This window comes from Lipotes vexillifer, unplaced genomic scaffold (genome assembly GCF_000442215.2).
Source record: "Lipotes vexillifer unplaced genomic scaffold, Lipotes_vexillifer_v1.1 scaffold1010, whole genome shotgun sequence".
NCBI lineage: Eukaryota > Metazoa > Chordata > Mammalia > Artiodactyla > Lipotidae > Lipotes > Lipotes vexillifer.
Window position 1 is genome coordinate 246,162 of NW_006794157.1, and position 18,369 is coordinate 264,530.

The 18,369-nt window shown below is 53.6% G+C and overlaps 3 protein-coding genes across 4 annotated transcripts in view; 1 reads left to right on the forward strand and 2 right to left on the reverse strand.

The window, feature by feature from the left end:
* The window catches only part of DUOX2 (dual oxidase 2), an 18,701-nt gene extending 17,022 nt beyond the window's left edge, over positions 1 to 1,679 (reverse strand). For both annotated transcript variants that reach the window (XM_007467014.1, XM_007467013.1), the window contains exons 1-4: positions 1,610 to 1,679; positions 1,233 to 1,322; positions 817 to 981; positions 20 to 207 (exon numbers count right to left, since the gene is read on the reverse strand). In XM_007467014.1, coding sequence (XP_007467076.1) covers positions 20 to 207; positions 817 to 981; positions 1,233 to 1,322; positions 1,610 to 1,679 — 513 coding nt within the window. The remainder of the gene's footprint in view (positions 1 to 19; positions 208 to 816; positions 982 to 1,232; positions 1,323 to 1,609) is intronic.
* Positions 1,680 to 2,459: 780 nt separating this feature from the next.
* DUOXA2 (dual oxidase maturation factor 2) lies at positions 2,460 to 6,196 on the forward strand. Its single transcript, XM_007467015.1, has 6 exons — positions 2,460 to 2,832; positions 3,917 to 3,974; positions 4,273 to 4,407; positions 4,668 to 4,881; positions 5,240 to 5,454; positions 5,811 to 6,196. The coding sequence occupies exons 1-6, from the start codon at positions 2,686 to 2,688 to the stop codon at positions 6,002 to 6,004; spliced, it is 963 nt and encodes a 320-aa protein (XP_007467077.1). The 5' UTR covers positions 2,460 to 2,685; the 3' UTR covers positions 6,005 to 6,196.
* Positions 6,197 to 8,668: 2,472 nt separating this feature from the next.
* Positions 8,669 to 17,516, reverse strand: DUOXA1 (dual oxidase maturation factor 1). The gene is given in 5 exon segments (XM_007472199.1): positions 8,669 to 8,886; positions 9,141 to 9,275; positions 9,935 to 9,992; positions 10,312 to 10,490; positions 17,207 to 17,516. Coding segments are annotated over 5 exon segments (900 nt in total).
* Positions 17,517 to 18,369: the final 853 nt, after the last annotated feature.

Consider the following 18,369-nt stretch of genomic DNA (forward strand, 5'->3'; position numbering starts at 1 on the left):
AGCCGCCTGCCCCGCCCACCAGGTCCCGGGGGTTGCTGGGGCTCTGTCCGGTCTCGGGGTCCCAGCGGCTCCTCTGGAAGGGCAGCACCACGTCCCCGTTCTGGTCGCGATCGAACACGGGGTCTCCGGGCGGGATGTGGATGTTGAGGAACTCGGCCGGGCAACCAGGCTTTTCCACGCTCACCAGGTCTGAGAGCACGTGGTAGCCTGCGGGCGTCGGGGGCAAACTGGTGAGAATTGCTACTCCCCACCGCCAAGGCTGACGCCAATTTCTGAAGAGCCCAAAGGCAGATGTTCCAAGGCAAGTTCCGCGCCACCAGCTCTAAAACTTTTTTCTAATTTGCAAAGTGGGGTTATAGTACCCTCCTCTCCCACCCCATAATGTTGTTGGGAGAATCAAAATAATATAATTAATGTAAGGGCTCCCCCAAGCCAGTCCCCATCTCCTAACAGATCCTGCCTCTCCCTCCCGCTTCGGGGGAAAGAAGATATAATCACAACAGGAGAGGGGCGGCAAGGGAATCAGCTTCTAAGAGCTATAATGAGGGTTAGTGGCACTCCTGGGTTTGTAGTCAGTGATAAGAGAAAGATTAGGAGAGCAAATACCCCCGAATCAACACTCCCAAATCCCTCCAAGAGGAAGAAGGGCTTGAAGGGAGGCTTGGTGGGGAGATGAAGTGGTTCAGGGTCTTGTATTCGGTCTTGGTTCGGTCTCCTGTGGACTTGCAGAGAGGCCTCAGGGCCCCTCTCCCCAGGCTCTGAGCTGAGCGCCAGGTCAACCCTCACCGAAGACGCGTTCTCCCACTTTGCTCTCACCAAAGAAGACCCCCAGCACTGTGCGATTGCGGCCGGATGCCTGCCCGGCTGTGCCCCGCATGGCGGCGTTGCTGAGTCGGCGCGGGTTGGGTAGCAGCGGCTCCCCCAGAGCCTGATACACGCCGTCCGCGTAATTAGCTGGTACAAGGCGCCGCAGTCGGGAGCCTGTGGGAAGCAGGGAGCCGGGCTCTGTCTGAGCACTCCGTCTCCGACAAGCCCACGAACCTCGCTCTACTCCTCCCTCCAACTCCCCACTCCCGCTGACGAGACTCCTTCTTCTGTCCCCAGGGGTGTATAGGAATTCGCGGTGCAGGCAGCCGGGCGGCTGGCGGCGCGCTCTCTCGGCTTCTCCGCGCCGGGTCTCCCGCGACCCTGCCCTCTACTAGCCGTTCCCCACCCCAGACCACGGGACGCACCGGCAGCGCCACGCTCGTGGTGCCTCAGGTTGTTGAACCAGCCGTCATAGCGCTGCACTTCCCAGGTCAGCGAGAGTGAGTCCTGGCCTCCTGTGGGTCAGAGGGTGGTCCACTCAGTGCTAGCCTCCCTGCAACCCCTCTGGGACCCGACGGCCTCGGCCCGTGCTTCTCCAGCCCGCCCAGCGCCTCCGACCCGACCCAAGTGGCGATACTCGCGCGGCGTCTAGGCTGCGCCAGGAAGTCTCCCATCTGGCTGAGCCGCTCAGCCATCTCACCTCATCTTCCTGCCTCAGGAAGCCGCTTGCCTGCACGTCTCCCTTCCCCAACTCCCAAGGGAAACTGGGAGACATCCCGAACTAGGGGCGTCTGGTACTTACCCGCTGGGTCCAGGAGTGCAGTCAGCAGAGCTCCCAGGAGCACCAGGGCCTCTGGCCTTGCACGGAGCATGCTGACCCTGCGGCCAAGGGGGTGGGAGGTGGTACGTGAGGGACACGGAGCAGGCGTCCCCCAAACCGACAGTTGGCACAGGAGGTGGAGACGCCAGCTGTGTCCACTTCTGGAGCGAAGCTTTTAGAAACGTCGCCAAGTACCCGCACCTGCGGGGCACTTTTTTAAAGGCACAAGCAGCCCTCGAGGCAGTGACACTGGTCCCCACCCTCCACCCCGTGGAAGAGCTAACCCCGATCACACACAGGAACCCGGGAGGCACAAATCCTCTGGGGCTTGTCAGTCCCTGGCAGGACTTTACCTCCAGCCTCCCAGGTCCCGAACAAAGCCTTGAGTCCTACCCCTCAGGAACTGCTTCTCCTAGAGAAGGCAGGGAAAGGAACGTGGCTAGTGAGCTGGGAATCTGCAAACTGCAGTCCCTCATACCCCTCAGTGAATGCCTGTGCATGGACACGAGGGATGGGAAGATCAGGTCCCAAGTCCCACTCAAACCTCTGGCTTAGGGCCCCCATCGGGCTCAGAAGTCTTCTTTTCCTTGGAATCTTTGCTTCTCTGCTCTGCTCTCTGCCTCTCCCCCACCACTCCTCCCCAGCCCCGCAGATCCTCAGCCTCCCCGGCTTCATTCTCACCCTCCTCTCTGGGTCCTCTGAGGCCAGCTGTGCAGGTGTCCACTCAGGCCAGACCAGCGCCAGATGTGAGCATCTGGACTGGGACTCACCCTCTTGCTATGCAGGCGGGGCTCCTCTCATTTGCATAGCAACCTCCGCCTCTTATTTGCAGAGCCCGCCCTCCCACCTACCTAACTCCGTCCCGGCCAACCCAGAGCGCCTGAGGGCAGCTAGCTGCTGCGCTTCCTTAGGCGCGAAGCCGAGGCACTCAGACTTGACTTGTCTATTGAGTCCAGTCCTCGCACGCAGGGAACGGGGTAAAGGGAAGTGGGATCCGGGCTCGGACGCCAGTGACCGCTCTCCCCGCTGGAACAGACCCAGCTCGGCCGGGTTGCAGCATGACTCTGTGGAACGGTGTGCTGCCCTTCTACCCTCAGCCCCGGCATGCCGCTGGCATCAGCGTCCCACTACTCATTGTCATTCTGGTGTTCTTGGCCTTGGCTGCCAGCTTCCTACTCATCTTACCCGGGATTCGTGGCCACTCGGTAAGGGGGTACTAGAGGCTTAGGTCTGGGGGTGGAGGGCATCAAGGACAGCATGTCTCTGGAGGATAGGACAGTTAAGACGGCGGCAAGATCTTCCATGCACTGAAGCGCTGAACCAGACAGGTGGAGCATAGCCAGAAGCCTGGCCCAGCAAGCACCCCTTCCCAAGGTTAGGGAGAGGGTCCCATACAAGACATCCAGAGGCTGACCCCAGCTGGAACATTCAGGAGGCTGCTGCAGAGAGTGAGTGCCCAGTCCAGTAATCCTGGGGCCAATTCTAGTCTTCACGTGCTGCAGGGGTCTCCTGCCTCTCCTCAGGCTGCACCTCCACTCCCATCCCACTCCCATCCTGACCTCAGGTGATGACCTTCTGGCCAAGAGGACAGAAACCAGCAACTCATACTGCTGTGTTTCACCTGTGCACTGGGTTGAGTCATGTGTGTGGGAGCCCCCATCCTAATGACAGAGATTTCTCCACAGAAATTTCTTCGAAGTTGTAGCAGACTGGGCACTTTTTCTTAGATTCCCTCCTCTTCCAGAATCTAAGTTGTCTGTTTTTCAAGTCTAGGAGGACCTAGCCTCCCTGAGTCTTGTGTTGGTTTTCTGGGAAACTGGCACACCTAGTAATATCTGAGAGGTTGTGTTCGCACCTCCTCTACTTGGTGACCAGACCTTGAGGCCTCCCTCTCCTGAGGGAGGTGACCGCTGCCTGCCTAGCACTTCTGGACTCACTGAGCCTCATCATGGCAGTGACCCAAGCAGGAGGTGGGACCAGGGCTGGAGAGGAAATGGGATGAAGGTGGTGGGGGAGCACCAGATAGAGACAGCCCAGTTGCAGGGTGGACTGGAAAATGGGGCTGGGAGGCAGAATCATGCAGCCAGAAAACATTAGAAAATGTCAGTGGCTCAGAGGGACTTGCATGACTTGACTTCAGCCTTTAAAGGTCAGAAATGTAACTGGGAAAAGTGGGCAAGAGAGGGAAGTTGCAGAAGCACTAAAGGCCCGGGTGGCATGGGGTCAATGGAGAGCTTGGGGACTCTGGTTGGGCAGTACCCAGGCCTGACCCGGTTCCTGTTCCTGCAGCGCTGGTTCTGGTTGGTGAGAGTTCTCCTCAGCCTGTTCATAGGAGCAGAAATTGTGGGTGAGTGTGTGATGCAGCGGAGGGGGAGAGGCCCAGGGGTGAGGAAGGAGGTGGCCTGAGGGCACCTGGGAAAATGGAGAACTGGGGATGGGTTCCCACTCCCTCTTCCCATTCTCTTTCTAGTGGGCTCCTTCTAGTGTCCACTCTTCCACCCTTACCGTGTATATCCCTTTGGACTCCTAGAACCCCCCCCCCGTGTCTGTGCAGTGTCCCAACTCCCATCACCACGCTCCCAATCCCATCTCCCCAATCTTCTCCCTAACCTTTCCCCTCCCCCACGGTTTGCCTCTCCCCACAGCGGTACACTTCAGCGCAGAATGGTCAGTGGGCAGAGTTAGCACCAATACATCCTACAAGGCCTTCAGTGCGGCACGCGTCCGAGCCCACGTCGGTCTGCACGTGGGCCTGGAGGGCGTTAATGTTACACTCACAGGTGAGGAGCTGCGGCGAAGTGAACTCCTGAGGTTGGCAGACACCATGGTTGCGGGTGTGTGGCAGGCAGGGGCAGCTGGAGGACCTGTGAGGACAGCTCCCACAAGCTCATATAGAATAGCTTTTGGCTCTCATTGGTTTGTGTTTTCCCCAACCGCTGCCAAACCTATTTCTCTCAAGATTCTCACTTTCCTATCCGAATCCCGCTTAGTTGCCCGGTCCTCGCTGTACGCAGCCGGGTGACGCCGCCGTCCTCCGCAGGGAACCCAGTGCAGCAGTTGAACGAGACCATCAACTACAACGAGCAGTTCATTTGGCGGATCGGCGAAAACTATGCTGGGGCGTACACGGAGGCACTGCAGAAGGGGCTGCCGGATCCAGTTCTCTATCTGGCGGAGAAGTTCACTCCGAGCAGCCCCTGCGGGGTTTATAGCCAATACCGCTTGGCGGGACACTACGCCTCGGCCACGCTGTGGTGAGCGCGGAAAGAAGACACTTTGCGTACTTGCGCGCGCGCGTGCGTGTGTGTGGCGGGGGTCCGGGTGGGGGCATGTGAGCCGGAGGATGTGAGCTACAGTTACAGCCCGACGCGCTTGGGGTGAGAGTTGCCGCCTCGCGGGCCGATGGTCACGAGGTCCGTACAGACCGTGGGAATCCGAAGAGACCCAGCAATGGCTGGGCGCCGGCTACTCCCCTCCAGTGTTTCCCTGCGCCTCCGCCATCCCAGCCCCGGGCTTTTGTTCTGGGGCCGGGAGGTAGGGGAGGCGAGCCCGTGGGAACCCGAGCGGGCTGGGGGAATCCGGCTCACAGCTCCGCTGGTCCCCTCCCCGCAGGGTGGCGTTCTGCTTCTGGCTCCTCTCCAACGTGCTGCTCTCCATGCCGGTCCCGCACTACGGAGGCCTGGCTCTCCTGATCACCGGCGCCTTCACACTCTTCTCCGTCTTCGCCTTCGCCTCCATCTCCAGCGTGCCTCTCTGCCAGCTCCGCCTTGGCTCCTCCGAGCTCACCACTCACTACGGCGCCGCCTTTTGGATCACGCTGGCCACGGGTGAGGACCGAGGGAACCGGCCCCCGGGTGTCTGGGGGCAGAGACGAGATTTATCCTAGCGTGCGCTTTCCGGTTTGCATAATAAGTTCACATACATTATCTAATTTGCCCCTCTCAGTAGTTCGTAGAGGCAGGCACTCTTGTGCCTATTTTATAGAGGAGGGGAAGGGAGTTCGGAAGGGTTCGGTATCTTGCCCCAGTGGCGTGCGAACCCGTGTATCATGTATGCCATATTAGAGGTCTTTCCGTGGTGCGTGTGTCTGGGGAAGAAACGCAAATACCTCCAATAGATGGAGTCGGGCGGCCGGGTTCTAGAGCTCTGACCGCCCTCTTTACCCGCGACTGCGCTAATGCAGGCATCCTGTGCCTCCTCCTCGGAGTCGCGGTGCTGAGTCTCCACTACACTCGGACCAGCGCTCTTCACACCTTCTTGGATGGAAGCGTCAAGGGCCTCGAAAGTCAAGCGAAAGGGAGCTCTCCTCTCATCCTCAACAACCCACTGCATAAGCAGTTCTGGGGCTCAGACCTAACCATCAGTACTAACCTGTGAAAGGGACTCAACCTCGGACTCCTACTCTGCCTTGGTCCCCCGGAGGCCGGGGAGCAGTGCCCACCGGGCCTGGGGAGCTCCGGGAGGGCACTGCGCTGGGGGCGAGGGGGGAAAGGGCCAGTGGCCTCAGATGTGCCGCCTGCACCCAGGAAAGAGTCTCCTAGGGTGAGCTGTGAATAAACTTTCTTCTTTTTTTCTATTTTTCTTAAAACTTTCTCCCATTATTTTCCATGGCTTTTCAAGGCTTTTCGGGATACGAGCTCTGGGGAGACTTCCCTGGATTGGAGGCAGCCTAGTACACTCTTTTTCTGCTTTGCCACAGACGCCGGATTCTCTGTGTCTGAAGAATGCAGAGTAACCCGGCAAAGGGTCTGGGAGAGGGTGCCCTCTAGTGAGCTCAGAGAAGAACAATCAGAGCCTGTATCTTCCTGAGCTACCCCAAGTGGATGGTAGCAGTGACCAGGCAGGTCATTCCCCCGCACCTCCACCCCCGCTGGCCCTGTGGGATCCCCCTCTGCTGGCCCAGCTGAGGGGGCTAAGAAGAAATGGCATTTTGGAGTTTATTCACTAGCTTCAGTTTATTCATTAAAGGGGTGGTGTCTGAGGGCCGAGGTAAATGTCAGCAAGGCATAAGGCTGTAAATCCCGGGATTTTTTGTTTGTTTGTTTTAGGTCCTTGGCAAGTCCTACAGTCTTATTCGGCAGGTTTGAGAACTGAAGCTCAGAGAGAATGGGACACAATTGGTTAATATTAGATCTAGAACAAGAAGTTTGGTCTCTCCTCCCTCGCAGTACGTTCATTGTACCAAGAGATCACACAAGCTGGGGAAGTGAAGGAAGAACAAAAGGGAGAACAAAAGAGAATAAAAAGGAAAACAAGAGATGCAGAGGGATGAGAGGGAACATGGGAGAATCGCACTGTAAGCCCCCTGTACACGTATGTCATCATGTGGGTGGAGCTGGGTTTCAGTAAATGGCACCTCGAAGAGGCAAAGCCCCAAGGGAGGGCAGGGTAGCTGGGCAGAAGGAGGGGCAGCCCCTGCTTGGTCTCATCACGCATGGCAGCAGGGTTTATGGCAGCCCCAACATCTGCCTTAGGGCTTTTTGTTTTGTTTCATGTTTTAACATCAATAGGTAGAGCCTCCTTTCCTACTCCACCTACACATTGGGGCTGGGAACCTGATACAACCAATCCTGCAGGCAGTTCTGGTGGTGTTTTGGGGGGTTCCCAGTGAAGTCTGGAGCCAGATTGGAAGTCCGGGTGGCCACCAGGGAGATGAACTTTCCAGGGCACAGTCAGACTCCTCACAGGGCACCTCAGAGGAAGCCTCTGACAGAGGAATGTCCTTAGGCTCGGGACTCTCAGCTGTGGACCTGTAGCGAGGGCTCAGGAGTCCCCCTTCCTCAGGATCCCGCCCAGGACAGGGTCCTCTCCCACAGTGGCTGAAGAAAGCCTGCAGCCTGTGGGCCACCACCGTGGCCAGGCCCAGCAGCACACAGAGCAGTCCTGGGGATGAGGCAACAAGTATCCCACCTTAGTGATAGTAACACCTTCCCAAGGACATCTTCTGCTAAGAGCATTAGGACACCTCTTAAGAGAAGCCTATATCATCCCTGCTTCAGGGCAACTTAGGCTCCGAGAAGTGACTGGCATAGGGTCATGTGGCTGATGTGGCTCTGTTGCTCTGAGTTTTTGGACTCTAAACCCAGTGCTCCTTCAATTACATCCCAGGAGAGAGGGAGAGAGAACTCTGAAAACAGACAAACCCTGGGGGGAGGGCAGGACACAGTGGGACAGGAGAGGACAATAAAACTGCAGGGCAATTTAAGGCTATGTGAAATAGGCACAGAGAAGTGTTCTAAGAATGGGGCACACAGAGAAGGGTGTTTGGGGGAAGGGGGGGACATGAGATCGTAAGATCTGGGGAAGAGCTGGGTGCACAGAGAGTTAAGGGATGAGGGACATGACAGAGACAGAGATAAGACACAGGGGAGTAGGGATATATGAGGAGGGAGGGGCTGTGGATCTGCGAAGGGGAAACCCAGCGGCGGAGGGGGCTCTAAAGAGGGGAAAGGTCCCCAGAAGTGCCTCCCGGTCCCTGGAGGCAGACGCTCAATCCCACGGACCTGACGGGCCCCAGCCCTGAGTCCTCCCATCCCTGCCTTCAGGACTGGGCCTCACCCGTGGTCAGTGTGATCCAGAAGAGGCAGGCCCACGGTGAGTGTGCAGTGCGGCAGTGCCCAAGCGTGGGGGACAGGGTGGGGTGAGTGACGTGGCCGTGGAGAAGAGCAGTCCCAACAGCTGGAAGACACCCGTGGCCAGCAGCACGTGGCCACCGTAGACCAGCACAGGCCTGGACAGCATCACATCCGCCAGCAGCCAGCAGAGGAATGCCACCCTGGAGAGCCACGACCTGGGGAAGGCTGGCCCAGGCACCTCTACCTTGTTTGGGGTGAACTTCTACCTGGAGGGGCCCAGGTGGAGGCTCAGGGACCCAAGGACACCCCAAAGAGGTGAGGTAGGGATTCCTGCCTGTGGGCTTCCCAACCAAGCACCGTGGTGACTGGTGCCAGACTGTCCCACTAGGGGTCTCCACATGAGTGGGGGAGAGATGGGTAGGAACCCCACTCCTGGGTCTAGGCCAGCAGGGCCTCCGTCCCACCCTCACCACAGTGTGGCCGAGGTGTAGTGTCCCGCCAGGCGGTACTGGCCATGCAGGCCACACGGACTGTGTGGGGTGAACTTCTCGGCCAGGTAGAGCACGGGGTCTGGCAGCCCCTTCTCCAGGGCCTTGGCATACTCCTCGGCGTAGTTCTCCCTCAGGCGCCAGGTGAACTCCTCGTTCTAATAGCCGGTCTCGTTCAGCTGCTGCACTGGGGTCCCTGGGGAATGGAGCAGCTGTGCTCATCAGGGACCCGAGGGTCAGAGTGGGTATTTACCTGGGCAGAGGTTTATCACACTGGAAGAGGGCCAGGCTCTGGTCTCAAGTGAGAGAAGGCAGCTTCTGAGGCCTGAGAACCTCCCTTCCTACCTCCCCCGGCCCGGATCCTAGAGCTCTTTAGACCACACCCAACATAGATCCCAAAGCCGCAGAGCAGAGGCTTTCCCTTCCTCCCAGGCAAGAGCCCTCCCTCACCTGTGAGCGTGATGTTGACTCCTCCCAGCCCAATCTGCAGCCCAACAGCGGTGCTGATGCATTCGGAACTGAAGGCCTTGTATGATGTGTTGGTGCTGACCTGGCCCACAGACCACTCAGAACTGAAATTCACGGCTGGGGTTGGGGAGTTTGATGTTCAGGAACTCAGGGAGGTCTGGGCATTGCTGGGTTAGTCAGAGGGAGAGCTGCAAGGGGACCATGTCAGTTTTGCTCATAGTTGTGTATCCAGTAACCCGCCTAGGGCCTGGCTCATAGTAAGTTTGCCAACAATAGGTATGGGATGAATAAATGGGTCAGAATCTAATATCTCCCCTGGTCATAATCCTCTCCCCCTGTCCTCCCTTCCTGCCCCCATATAGGGAGAGCTACTCAAGCAGCTGGGGCAGGAAACATTAACATAATAAACCATGCTGGGCAAACACAGAGAGCTTCAACACAGAGACTTTCTGTGCTTCCTATCGCCTAATCTCCAAAGCAAAGCAAGCAGCCCTCCACCATTCTCTCCCTCCAGCCTCCGTAGACCCTGTCCCCAAAGGCATTCATTTTGACCTGCTTTCCTCTGAATAAAAATGTTAGGAAGGTTGGAGAGATGCATCCAGGAGGCTTGCACCTGTCAGGGCAAAGGTAGATGTGAGGGGATAAGGCCAGGGTGAGGGAGGCGTGTGGGCAGGGAGGTCTAGAAGCCCACCCTGAAGCAGAGCCTCTGTGAGGGAGCCAGGATAGAAGAGATGGAATGCAGGCAGCTGCCCAAGTCAGCTGCACTCCACACTCACCCAGGATCACAGCTCCAATGAATAAGCTGGTCATTACTCGCAGGATCCAAAACAGCCTCTGCATCACAGGGTGGGTGGGTTTAGGAGGGAGCACCCTCCTTCCAAATCCAGCCTTTCTCCTTCCAGACTTGGGAAGGGTGTTCTAAAACTGAGGTCACTTGGTCACCAGAGATCAAAGTGCCTGGCCCATAATAGATACTCAGTAATTATCTGTTGAATCAATGAGCAGGGAGCTCTCTGCTGGGAGGGTGGGTGACGCTTTCTCGGGACTAGAATCTCTTTCCTGAATCTGATTGTAGTCAGAAAGTCTGGCCCCCTCACCCCGAGGCCGAGGTCTCTCTGGGGCTGGGGTCTCCAGGGCTGGTTTTGTTTCTCACCGTCTTGCCCCGAATGCCTGGCAGGATGATGATGAAGGTGACCAGTGAAGTCAGAAAGATGGCGATGATGACGGCCAAGGTGGTGACCATTGGGAAGTTCGGCTTGGGGCCAGCGTAGAAGGGGAATGTGTGTCCCAAAGCAGCCATTTTGGTGGGGTTGTTCAGAGGAGGCGGATGCTCTACAACAACAGTAGGTGTTTACTGAGTGCCCTCTATGTGCCACACACTGTTCTTGGGGCCAGAGACCCAGCAGAGAATAAACCAGACCCTTCTTCTCTGGTGCTCACCAGACGCCACTGTTACTGCCATTTCCGCTACCCCTCAGCCATCCATCTCCACATGTTTTTAGCTGTGAGAGAATAAGGGTCTTGGCAATCAGTCTCTGTCACTCCATGCTCCCTTGCTAACCCCCAGGTCCCCTAAACCAGTGCCACCACTACCCTCCAGGCTTCTCTGCTTCCTCTGGGACTGTCTTAAGAAATGTAATTCTCTTTTATCTCCCTCAGGCCTCCAGCACAAGCAGACGGATCACAGAACATAGAAAGAGCTATATTTTCTGTCAAGAGAAGGCATAAGGCTGAAAGATGGTACAGATTACAAAAAGGTTGGCTTTCCTCCTCACTCCCCAAAGAACAAAGGCAAGATAGCTCTGCTAAGTATATAATCCAACTACATCATCAGAGGGCTGATTCTCAGACCTGGCACTGCCCGGGCTGGTCTGACAAGCTTTCTCGGGCACCCTGGCTCCTGTTCTGGCAACTCGAGAGCAATAGAGCTGAACTGAGCTCACCTCAATGGGCACTGAAGGAGCCTGCCCTCCACTAGGGCACAGTGCTGAGGCCAGATGTCCTTCTACCCCACACATCATCAACAGCAGCCTTCCTCCTTGATTTAAATTCCTAGGCTTCATTTCAGGTCAAACCCTGGCTTACCTCGTTTCTGTCTGTCCCCTGATCTCAGAGCTATTTTGGCTCTAGTTTGTCTCTTTGCAGACAGGATATTGGGGAAATGGCACCTAAATTTACTGTGCTTTGTTAAATCCAGACAGAATGATTGCAAGACATGCTATTATTTTAAGTACCACAAAGAAAGAAAGAGGAAAAAACACTGCCAATTAAACAATGACAGCCATCGCTGGTAAAACACACCTCAACTTCAGAGATGTCAAAATGTGAAAAAAAAAAATGCATCTTACAATCAACGAACCCAGCTCTGCTCATTTCCCTGTATATAATCTGTACTGGGGCCTTGGTAACCAGGAAGCTCTGTAAGTTACAGTCTGACCAGGTAATGTCTTGTTAAGTGATACGGTGAAAGAATAAGCTTAGAAGTTAGTAGCTCTGTGTTTGAATTCTGCCTTTGCCTCTTCAAGTTACAGAGACTTGGGCGTATTTTAAAAATAGGGATGATGATGATAATGTTTACTTCATAGGGTCATTGTGAATATGAAACAAGATTGTGTCTGTAAAGTGTTAAGAATAGTACCTGGAACAGAATAATATTAATAAATGGAAGCTACCAGATTGGGAAGGAGGGGACATTTCATTACTCCATTGATCTCTTTCACCAATCCTTCTTGGTGGGAACCCTGGGCAGGAATCAGTTCTGGGTCTAGTTCCAGTTCTTCACTGACTGATTTTTTTTTTCTTTTCTTTTTTAATTTTTTTTGGCCATACTGCACGGCGTGTGGGATCTAGGTTCCCAGAGCAGGGATTGAACCTGCACCCCTGCATTGGCATCCTGGGGTCTTAACCATTGGACTGACAGGAAAGTCCCATTCACTGACTGATTTTATAACTGGACAGGCAAATGAGAACCTCCCTGTTTCTTGGCTTCCTCCTCTGCAGTTGGATATGATGATCTCCAGGACCCATTCTAGTTCTAAATTCTGTGATTCTCTATGACACATCGTAGCTCCCAACCTCTCTCTCTCCTTCTAGGCTGGCCACCTCCTGGTGCTGTCTCTGGGGAGTAGCATGGTATCAGGCAGAGACAAAGAGACAGTTTAAACATTTAATTCTGTCTTTGGGGCAAGTGAAATAAACGCTGTCTCAGTTTTAACATGAAGTTTTGCTTTTTTCCCTTATCTCTTCAACTCTCCCATTCCAGAGGAATGTGTATCTCCTTTCTTCTTGGGCTCTGACTCTAATCCTGCCTGCCTTCACCACCACCTTTCTCATCAGTTCTCCCCCTTTCTCTTGGTGACTTTTCAGCTTCTCTTTCTCTGCTGGCTCTTTCTCTCAAGGATATGCTTACATTTCTCCCATCTTAAGAACACAAAGAAAAGGAACTCTTTCTCTTGACCTTTTGGGTCCCCTCCAGCTACTATCTTATGCCACTCTCTCCCTTTCACAGCCAGGCTTTTGGGAAGAATAGTCTATGTATGTCCACTGCCTTATTTCCTCAGTGAATCTGGCTTCTTCCCACCCCCAACTTCTCTCCTTTAGGTTACCAAGCGCTAAATCTAAAGGGAAATTTTCACTTTTCATCATTCTTGATCTCTCTGTAGTAATTCCTCTTTCTTCAGGCTTCCTCCCTGGCCCTCCAAGACACCATGTTCTCCTGGGCCTCCTGCCTTTGGCCAACCCTTCTGTGGCTCCTTTGCTAGTTCTTTCTCTCCTCTTAAACATTTATGCTCCCTAGGATTCTGTCTTGACTCTCTTCTTCCAGCACTCTTCATGATTCCCTCAGCAAGTTCATCCATTCCCATGGCTGATGCTTCTCAAATCTATGTCTCCACATAGACCCCCTACTTGGGCTCCAAACACAAAAGGGCCAGCTATCCTCTGGACATTTCACTTGGCTGTTCCAAGGATGCCTTGGATTTAACAGGTCCCAAACTGAATTCACGGTCTCCACTCTGCTTTTTCTTCTGTTTTATTTGCCTCTTTGGTGGCATCACCACCTCATCAATCAAATAAGCCAGAGAGCTGAACCATCTTACCTCCTAAATATTTCTTGAAACCACCCAGGCATTTCCTTCCCGACTGCCTCTGGCCCTAATTCAGCCTCATCCTGTCTGGCCCGGTGCCACAACAATTCTTCTAACAAGCAAATATAAGCATTTCACTTCTTTGCTCTGGGTTAAATCTAATCTTCTCACCATCACATGCAAAGTCCTTTGTGATCTGGTCCCACCTGCACTTCCATCTCCATCTTTTGTGCCATCTAATCTCTAGCCATACTAAACTACTGGCCTCTCCCTGAATCTGACACGCTCTTTCAAGCCTTCGTGCCTTTGTATATGCTATTTCCTCTGTCTGGAATATGCTCTTACTCCCATGGCAAGCTCTTCACCCATCAAGTCTCAGCTTGTGTTACCACCTCTGTGAAGTTTCCTCTGACGTCATCAGGCTAGTGCAGATGTTCCCGCCTCTAACGTTCTGACTGCATTTTGAACATACCTTCACAGGCACAATAATTACACTGCACTCTAACTGTTTGAACGTTTAGAACCCATTAGCTTCTAATCTCCTAAAGGGCAACGACTTTGCCTTTCCATCTTTGCATACGCTGCATGCAGCATATACTTACCAATCAGTCTGTGGATGGAATGGATGAATATATGAATGAACGGGTCCCTATTCCTGCGAGAGGCATCTTCTGTTTTGCACACAAGAGGGAGCTGTGCTCCCTCACTGCCCTCTATCATAATCATTCAACATTAACTATCACCAACATAGGGCTAAGGACTGGACAGGGAGGGATTTGACCAACCCTGTCCATTTTTAGTGCTTTCACAAAATTTTCAGAAAGCCTCTTCCAACAGTTGGAGTCTCCAAAGCATGAATGTTCATGTTTAATTGAATCTGAAACATAAATTTCAACTCCAGCTGAAGATAATTAAGAATCTGAGGATTAAATTATTTTGTAAAATATGTGATAGTGATACTTATCTTTTTAATATTTATTTTATTTTATTATTTATTTATTTATTTGGCTGCTCTGGGTCTTAGTTGCGGCATGTGGGATCTTTTTAGTTGCAGCATGCAGGCTCTTAGTTGCAGCATGCATGTGGGATCTAGTTCCCTGACCAGGCATCAAACCCGGGCCCCCTGCATTGGGAGCGTGGAGTCGTAACCACTGGACCACCAAGGAAGTCCCACTGATACTTATTTTAAAGCAGATATTTATTGGTCTAAGAATTTTTTATTTATGACACCTAGACTGAAGCCGTTACAATTTTGATGGAAGGCTATATGATTTAGGAAAGGCTATAAAATGTAGACTATCTTGGTTAATATAGGAAGATAAAGCAAGTCTGAATACATAGTATTCAAGTAAGAGTAAATGTTATATGCTGGAATTTCAAAACCAAATATTTGCAACATAGGCAAATAATAAAGGTGCAATGTATTTTGATCAGGGTCATGTATTAGCATTCTTCCTGCATTTATTTCAAAGAGAGGTTATAAAATATTTTATAAAAATGGCTCATCTCTATTAACATGATGATTCAAAGAAACACTAACAAAAGGGTTTCTGTATCTTAAGTACAGAAGAACATGTTAACTTATCTCCAATTCTCCAAAACAGTAAAATTGACTAAAGCAAAAAGACAGTTGGTGAATAAAACTTACCTTAATTCCTTCTTGTTCAGTTTAATGAATTAGGTCTTCTTTAATCTACATTGCCCAATTTAAAGTTAATTTTTATTGACCCTGATCCTAATTTGGTTTTAATTATTAAGCTAAGAGGCCTCCTGCATGAAGAGGTGGGACTGAAATGAAAAGTTCCCACACCCAATAATCCTGCTTTTCCTACAAAGCTTGTAGTTTCCCTTGGGAACATCTTCGTCCCTGGCTTGCCAAGGAGGGTCTGACAGTAGAATTTTTCTAATCTGAGAGAAATCTCATGTCAATCTGCACTCCACCACTTCTCCCCTAGCTGACTACCATGATTGTTATATTGATATAAATATATACTAATATAAATAGGCACAGGATACAGTCAGACATACACCTGTAGGTTCATATAAACAGAAATACAGACACAAGAAGGAAGGAGTTCCCAGTAACAGACCTCTAGACACAAAAATGCTGCATCAGAGGCTCCTGTGACAAAACTGAGGTGCTTTCTCACAGGCTGGGCCAATCCCTACACTTTGGGGGTTCTCCTTTCTCACCCGGCCTGGAGAAGTAAGGGACACCTTTTCCCTTTCTGAACTCCCTTGAAATACTAAAGCATTTCTCATACTCAGTTGCATTTCAGATACAGTTACCCATTCCTTAGCTACCACAGGAGAAGTGGGGTTCCTGTGTGTGTATGAGGGATGGCCAAGAAATAAAGCTACAATCTTTTAAGGAAATATAGCCTAGTACAAGCTCCAGGCTTCAGCATTCAAAGTCCTTATGTACTTTCTTAATGCTCTGTGGCCTCTGGTAACTTCACAGGGATTTCTTCCTCAAGTCTTCCCCTGACTGCCTTCCCCTTCTTCTAGAACCCATAAAGACTACTAATTCTCTACAAAGGGGGAGTGGGTGACATTCCTGGAGTTGCCAAGAGCTCTTATTGGTGATACAGACCTACTAGAATGTGATGGTTTATTTCTCTGGTTAGGGTGGACCCCATTCAAAGTTTACGGCTCTGGATGGCTAAGGGGACCCTGTCCAGAACTCCTGTCCCAGTCTCTTTTCTTCAAGAAGGTGTGTGGGCATGTGTATGTGTGCTTTTGCACCAAAGTAGGAGTTAAGTGGAGAAAGAGAACAAGATCTGAAAAGCGCGTTGGGGCAGGAATCCCTAATAAGGGCTGTGGTGTGTGAGGAGCCTTGGGGTGCTGAATCACGCCAGTCAAACTATCTAGACTCCAGTTAAGCAGAGATAAACCTTGGGACCTTATTAAGTTTTTTTTTGTTGTTGTTGTTGTTTGTTTGCCTGTTCTTAGTTTCTCACCATACTTTGTTTTTGAACTCCCACTAGATCCGAACTTGGTCTGGGCGGATGCAGGAAGTGCGCCTCTAGGGGCCGGGGCGGGGACAACACTTCAAGGTATCCTCCAAAACCCACCCGGACCGCACAGACTCCAGCAGGCGCATCCCCGCCACTCAAACCCGGACCGCTGTTTCCTACCTTCGCCTCTTCTAAACACTGCGTGCCTCGCAGCACGCGCAGCTCTCCTCCTCGTGGTGGAACCTCACACGCAGCGCTCCCAGGGATGGGATAGAGAAGGAACCACGTCTGGACGTTCTGTCGCCCAAAGCGCACGCCCTTTCTCCTGGCGGGGCTCTCTTCCAACCCCCACTCCTCTAACTCACTTAAGTACTAGACTATGACCAGCCAAACCGGGTCCGGGTTGCTTTCCCTCCCTTCCCCCAGCCCCCAACTCCAAGTAGCCTCAACCTACTCAGACCGCACCCAAGGCTTCTGAGGCGCTGCGCCCGCCCCCACCCAGCCTGGGACAGAAAAAGGACGGGTGCACGAGAACCGTGTCCTACGCAGCCATCGCTCGGACCCCTGCTTCTCCTCGCCCCTTGCCCACAACCCCGGGCAGTTCTAGCACAAACCTAGCGATGCAATCCGGGTTCCGGCAGGGCGCGGGAGGCGCTCGAGGGCGGTGAGACCCCCGAGATCTCACGAGGACCTCCGGGGGGTGGGTGTTACCACGGACTCTTAAAGGGTCTTAGGACGGATGCCTTGCTCGAACGCGTGGCCTGGTCTGCAGGCGTTGACCGATCCTCTTGGTCTTAAAGCCCAGATCCGCCCGCGTGGAGAGGATTTGGGGGGCGCCTCTCCCGTCCCCTCGCACCCTCTCCCCCTCTTCTGCCTTCTCCCCAGCCCCAGCAGACCGGTAGAGGTGGACTTGCCCTTTTCGCCGTTCACTCGGCTGCATTAGCCGAGCCTCGCCACGGACTGGACATCTACCCCAGCTGAGCCTTGCGAGCTCGTGCGGTCTCACCTTGCGCGCCCGGGTCCCCTCGGAGCCCCTCGGCGGTTCCCGGCGCCCCCGCTTTTTTCCGCTCCACCCCGCCCCGCCCTGCCTGAGAACTGGGACGTGCTGTCCCTTCTTCACCCCCCAGACCCGCCAGCCCCGGCGCAGAGCTGGAGAGGGAGCCGGACCCGAGCGCAAGTCGCGGGCCCAGCTGTGAGCCCGGCGGGAGACAATCCGCCGTCCGCGCTCGAGAGACGCCGCGGCCGCAGGTCAGACCCAGGAGGGCATCCCCAGTCCGCGGGCCCGGGCCCTCCGGGGAAGGTGACTGCGGTGGCATGTGCCCCAGCGCCGAGGGAAGGGGAATTCTAGCTTTGGCCCCCCTGCGCCTCCGTTCTTAACCTGAGGCTAAAATGAGCCTGTGAGGTCCTATTCCCCCCGCACCACCACCCCCACCGCCCCCGGGCCCAACGACGGTTTGGAGAGACTGGATTCTTTGGGAACTGGGAATGTTGGGTGGCCTAGTTTGCCTGGGCCTAGGGGCTCTCTCTGGAGCTCCTCCTGGTACCAGCACATCATGCCAGAAAGGGAACTTTGGGCATTTAGAGTCCAGGCTTTTCCCTTCAGCCCTCCCTTGGGACCACGTTGGACTACCTACGGAGCTGACGCATCTTTTCCCTAGCCCAGGGTCACCACACTAGGACTTTGGGCCTGGAGAGCAGCCATGTGGGGAAAGAACCAGGCAACCTGTGCTCCCTCCTGGTTCTACCACAGCCCCAGGGGCTTCACTGCCCTGTCATGAGGCTGTGCTTTCCTTTCAAGGCTGTTGGGAAGTTACGGAACCAGCGATGCTGCGTAAGTGGTTGTGGCTACCCACCCAAAAGGAGTGGTTATGAAGCATGTCCACCTTCCCCTTCAGTTTCTCCCCACAGCCTGGCCTGAAAGCTCACCTCATGCTTTTACTTGTTGAGTGGTGCACCTGGCCTGGGGCCCAGACTCCTGAAGACATAGTGGTGGGGGGAAGGGGCAAGACATCCTGGATCAGGGAAGGACCACTGTGGCCACTTCAGCATGTCCAGCCTTTTGCCTTTAACCATCCAAAGCCCTTCACTGGGGTGGGGTGGGTGGAATGCTGAGCTTTTGAATTACGCTGGGCCGACATTTTTTTTTTTTTTTTTTTTTGCAGTACGCGG

Bases quoted from the DNA above. Each gene is read 5' to 3' on its own strand.
- DUOXA2 (XM_007467015.1), top strand. From the start codon at position 2,686: ATGACTCTGTGGAACGGTGTGCTGCCCTTCTACCCTCAGCCCCGGCAT. The intron at 4,408-4,667 runs GTGAGGAGCTGC...CGTCCTCCGCAG, and splicing joins CGTTAATGTTACACTCACAG to GGAACCCAGTGCAGCAGTTG. The intron at 5,455-5,810 runs GTGAGGACCGAG...GCGCTAATGCAG, and splicing joins TTGGATCACGCTGGCCACGG to GCATCCTGTGCCTCCTCCTC.